Source organism: Schistosoma mansoni, assembly GCF_000237925.1.
Source record: "Schistosoma mansoni, WGS project CABG00000000 data, supercontig 0111, strain Puerto Rico, whole genome shotgun sequence".
NCBI classification, from domain to species: domain Eukaryota; kingdom Metazoa; phylum Platyhelminthes; class Trematoda; order Strigeidida; family Schistosomatidae; genus Schistosoma; species Schistosoma mansoni.
The window spans coordinates 599034-604910 of NW_017386032.1; the positions used below are offsets into that span (position 1 = coordinate 599034).

Consider the following 5877-nt stretch of genomic DNA (forward strand, 5'->3'; position numbering starts at 1 on the left):
CGACATTGGTTGCTGACCACATTGTTTTAAGTGGACTTGTTTAAATGAAGGCGTTCCGTCATGTATCCGCACCAGATCACGTTACGACTCAGCGTGGGAAGCAGCTCCTACGTTCACTAGCCAGATTAGAGTAACCGCTTCTCGATATATGATAGCGTATCAAATATATCATTCCTACCTCTTCGCATCTGAGTTCTGGTATTAACTAATTGGAGGACGATTCGAATATAGATGTTACTGGTTAATAGTTGTAAAACTAGTATACTGGTCGTATCTTCAAGTGGTAACACTTATAGTTGAAACGTACTCATTCAGTGAAATATAAGTTCAGGAGCGAAAATGTTCAAAGATATATTTGGTAGGTTATCAATATATCGGGAATTGACTAATCCAAACTGTCTAGAGGTTTTAGGAGAAGTTGAGCACAGCGTTACCACTCGTGTTCTGGTGCGAATGAGTGACCGAGCGCCTTCAGCCAGGTGAGTCCACTGAAACCAATGTCGAAGAGTTACAGAGCTATTGATTTCGGGGACTTATTTACAGCTACGGACATAACCCAACACACCAATCCTACTTGTAAAGTCGCTTTAACGGCAGACATGATATTCTAGACATAATGTATCATCTGATGATTTATCAATACACAATTTTCATATCCATCATTGACCCATTGAAAAATGTGGTATGGCTCGCCATCTTGACTTTGACCTTCGAAGACAAATAGTAGCGGTAGATAAAAATAGGCAGTTTAGCAATTGGCGAACGGCGTTTGCAGTTTTTCCTAAGCACATAACTACTCATTGCACTGGTTCTCACTTAAGCAGAGAAAGTTTGGTCATGAGTTTATCCAGGTTATCTCTGTTGGCATGCTGCAGACGTGGACTTTTTGTTTCTCCCCACCGACTGAGTTCTACAGCACATCAAGGTGGAACGTTTAATTGGCTTGTTGAAAATTATCCGGTTACATATCTTTCAACACTAGTCGGGATGGGCGTGGTTCTCATGATTGGCTACAGCATTGTTTGTGTGGCAAAGAATCCTGATCTTTACATCCCAGTATACGATAGAGTGCCTCGTGATGAACTCTTTTTTAATAAAGACTATTTTGGAGCCAAAGTACCAGAAACCTCGTGTATAACCCCTGCTGTCCGAATGCACTATAACGGAGTCTTGGACCTACCATACGAAAATAAGCATGTTAATCCTCCAAATGAATTATAAATCGAAGCACCACTTTTCTGATGAGAATTCTGATTATTCTTCTGAACGGTGAGGTTAGTCATCAACATTACTTAGTCTGCCAATGCCTGTTAACAGATGTTTAGGTGTAGCTTATATTTTATCGTAAAGTATATTGATTTTGAGGATATCTTGTTTTTTGACGTTGATCCTTCGGGAATGAGACATTCGGCCTGACAAAATAAGTATTACAAAGTTCTCCGGATTACCGAATAGCTAGTGAATTGATACAGGTGATATTAAATAGTTTATTAATTAGTAAACTATGTAATCATTTATAATATTTTCTCCATAAAACTACTGGTATGCTGAATAGTGTGGTCGAATGTGTTATTTCGGTAACTAGATTTTCCAACTAATCTCAGCGTCGGGAAATGAAATAAAAAAAATCCATGAGAGATGCGCTCAGTTCAGTTTCCCCAGTCTGTAGTAACCGTCTAATCTTCACCGTCAAACTCAAACACGTTACCAAAGCTTGACATTGTGTGTAGTGTTGTAACATTATCAGATCATCCCTTTGAAGATAAAAACACCAGGTACAATGTCCTAAAGAAGTTGCGTAACAGTACATGGAAGCGCTTTCTATGCGTTGCACATCCGATCTTCGATGTTCAGACGAGCACCACGATGACTCCAAAGGCCTTTCGAACTGGCTTCATGTATGTGTCGCAGCATAGCTTTTTATTTATTTAAATACATACTTGTTTGTACAAAGGGGCACCAGATACATATTGCGGATAAATCTTTCGCCTTTGACAGCATAGCTACTTACAAACTTCATGTAAGTTCGATCTGGTGACAGCGTCTTGATGTTTCTGCGCTTCGATTGTGTAAAATAGACAGCATATGTTAAATGATGATCACCTATTATTTAAGTGTAGTCGAAGTAATTTGTTTTTCATCATACAAGATAATATCAGAGTACAGGAGGTTCATAAGTCCTGATTTTTAGTAGATCCAGATTTTCATGAACTTCCTCCAAAGCTTCCAAAAAGACATCTGTAGTAAAATTAAAAGTGAGTGGCAGGATTAAGCAGTACTGAATAATCCACTTACTATTTATTTATATGAACACAAAGATTGGTACAAGGGCGGACCAGATATATATGCGCCACTGTTTTCTGACAGTTAAGAAAAACACTTGTATTCCTCAATATGTTGCTGAGGAGTTCTCAAGATGATAAGGAACATATCAGACAAATCATTTGCTTATAATCTCAGAATATTGTCTTGCTCTACGAAAGTGGGCAGCTCATATACTAAGAAATAATAATTGTAGGTCTACGGTACATTTGACAGAGGTCAGTCATCCGATAGTGTAGTCTTAACTAATAATTAAATTGATGCAAGTCATCATCCGCTCTCCATGGGTAGGATCTGCACGTGTTTTTGATGCAGAAGTAGACTGAGTTGCTATTTAAAATACGTAGCGAAGGGTAGTGAGACACTTTGTTTTCCCTATAATATGCACCGGCCACGGTGCATTTAACGGTTTGATCAATGTTGTGACCAAACTTTTTACCAATTATCCGTCCGGTAATACTATTTGATTTGATCTCAAGGTATATGTTTGCCATGCATGAAAGCTTAAGGGAACTCTAGGCGATTTAAAAATGCTAGTGAATATAAACAAGACCAAACTTTTGGATAGCATATAAGGTTTGGAGAATAGTTGCATTGTACATCAAATTAAGTGGTCGTATTTTTATAAACACCCTATGGAAACCCAGGCATGTACAAACAGAACTGGACGTCCATCGGAGATGAGTGACTAAGGTAGGCATTAAAATATAAAAAACTAGGCCACATAAAAGTTAAGGAGCATGCTGATGTAAAGCGCTGTGAAGATTGGCTCGTTTGTAATCACTTAATCGAATATTGTAGGCACGACTTATATTTATTTGTTTAGCATTTTTTGTGATCTGTTTTGAGATTATAATACCATCGGGGCACCCGAAGTAAAGTGAGTCGTATTTACGTGTATGAGCACTGGTCTGAAGGACATAGATCTTTATGGCAGATAGTGACCGAAATTGGTTATTATAGAATCACGAGATTTAAATGGATTACTGTTTTGTAATCGGTAATAACTTCTCATAAACCTACTTAATTACGAATAGTCCGTTTCGCTGTTTCCTATAAGGACACTAACACTGATAAGACTTGCTAAGAGACTGTGACCATATGCGTGACTGAATGTGGGGTAACATTTCTAGAGCGATGTGTTACGCAGGATTCATAGTTGCTGATGTGTTTATACGTCGACACCTTTATAATAAACTTTAATCTATATTATGTGGTCTCTGTTGTTTAAACTTTTACTCAGGAGTCCTACATCGTCCAACCAGGAATTACGCCAATTGGTACCAACTTAATCTAACCATCCCGAGGTTTCTCCGACCAATTTTCCCTGTTTCGCGTTGGCAACCTTGTTACACTTGCTTCGATTGCGTTAGTCAATGTAACTATTTGACTATATCGATCGGCTTATATTTCATATAACATTTTTATCTTAGGATCATCATTGCTCACCTAGTGGCTTTGTCATGTTCGCTGATATATTCAGTGGCGATGTATCGTGGATCAACTACTCATTTGTAGGGCCATTTTGTATCGATCAATCAATGGTAGGCCTGTTTTCGCTGGTCAGATTGCGTGACTGACATGTAGGAAGTATATAGTGTAACTGTATTGGATTATACTCTTTTCTGAGTTATGTTGTGTTAAGTATACGGGGTCATTTTCGAGGTGTGTTCTTATTTTTACTTAATCAATTAGTTCAACGCTAAATTATTTGTGTTGTTCCTAACAGACAAATAACAATTGCAATTAATTACGGGACTTCACAGTTCATAATGTATGCTGTACAAGTTGAAATTCAAACGGCCTTCATACATTCTCTTTTGTATTTACAAATTGTGTTGTTTCAAGAACTTTTCGAAGCTGCTAGACAAGATATTGTTGGTTTAAAGTTGTAGTGCGCTTTTAAGTGAATCCTGCGGATATTATTAGTTTTGAATGTGAAGTAGTAGAAGTTTTTCATGAAAACTCCTCTTTTCACCATATTAACAATTTTGAGGGTTGTAATCGACCAGTCTAGTAAGAGTAATGATATTGTGAGTGGAGTGTCACTCCATTGTTAAGTAGTATTTCGCCAACGAGTCAATCCACTAAACCATTAGGTGATATCTGGGTAAGCTACGATGTACCGTGATTAGCTTGTAAATAACTTAAATTTATTACCAAAAGTCATTGGGAGTGGTAAGAGAATACATCTTGACATGGTTAGTTGGAATAGCTAAAGAAGTTATTGAAAATTGATCGGTCACACCATTATGTAAAGTAAAACGAATGCTTAAATAGAGGTTTAATTAGTGTTACTAAGTATATTAATATTGGTTAGCAAGTACAGTATTGATCTATGCGAATACGAATCAGGCTGTGTCAAATCAGTAAGAATTCAGCAGACATACATAAAGTTAGGTTATTGGTATGTATTCGCACTTAATCGTAAATTCCTTACTGCCAGATCGATTATCTCATTCTCTTATTGATTAAAAGGGACCTTGTCGAGCAAACTATACGTGAAATAGTGGTTGGAGGAGTCCACTTTAAATCATTGTCGGTATCTAGCTGATATCAGTAGCCTTCACACAATAAGTGTGACCCTAAATAACCTAATGAGACTATGCTCTGTGTCTGCGTTACGCCTTTATTATCGATTTCCGGTTTTTGACCACGTCATCCACTGATTATTGATGTTAGCCACAAATAAGCTCGGCGATATCATAAATCGACTGGTAGGGTGGTGAACCTTCGTTGAATGATTTGGTCGAGGGACATGTTTTACATTCTGAAAATAAGCGTAACTAGGTCTATCCTCTCACTTCCCCATCATAAGATCGCATTTTATGAACCTGTGAAAGACGAGTATTTGTTAAACAGTATAATCTGTTTCATAGTAGTTGAGGAAATCTTAGGTATGTAAAACTAACCAGATGGTGAAATCTATTTTTTACTTACTTACACCTGTTACCCCTCGTGGGATGCATAGGCCGCACACCAGTATTCTCCACCCAACTTTGTCCTGGGTAAACCTTTCCAGTTCATTCCAGTTGTCTTCATAATCCAGTCAATCACTAGAAGGAAGAGTAGACAGCCTCGTCTGATTCCGGTCCTTACTGGAAATGCATCTGTCCTCCGTGCACGACTTTCCACTGCAGTCCGTCGTATGAATTCCGGACAATGTTGACAATCTTCTCAGGAACTCCATAGTGTCTAAGAAGTCTCCATAATGTTTCCCAGTTCACACTGTCAAATGCCTCATAATCGATGAAGTTGATGTATAGCGACGAATTACACTCAACTGACCGTTCCACCATGATCCGTAGTGTCGCAATTTGATCTGTGCACAACCGATCCTTACGGAATTCAACCTGTTGATCTCAAAGTCGAGCGTCAACTGCGTCTTCCATTCGGTTCAGCAACACTGCTGAAAACTTTTCCTGGTACTGACAACAAACTAATGCTTCTGTAATTCTCACATTTGCTCAGATCTCCTTTCTTTGGTATTTTGATGAGGTATCCTTCTTTCCAGTTCGTTGGCACTTCTTCCTCTTCCCAAATCTTCCTGAATAG

General features: G+C 38.3%; 1 protein-coding gene across 1 annotated transcript; it reads left to right on the forward strand.

Annotated features, from left to right (window-relative positions):
- Window positions 1–684: 684 nt before the first annotated feature.
- Window positions 685–1369, forward strand: Smp_095250 (hypothetical protein; the record flags this gene model as incomplete). The annotated part of the gene is made up of 1 exon (XM_018792802.1): window positions 685–1369. The coding sequence occupies one exon, from the start codon at window positions 685–687 to the stop codon at window positions 1219–1221; it is 537 nt and encodes a 178-aa protein (XP_018644417.1). The 3' UTR covers window positions 1222–1369.
- Between the last annotated feature and the right edge of the window lie 4508 nt (window positions 1370–5877).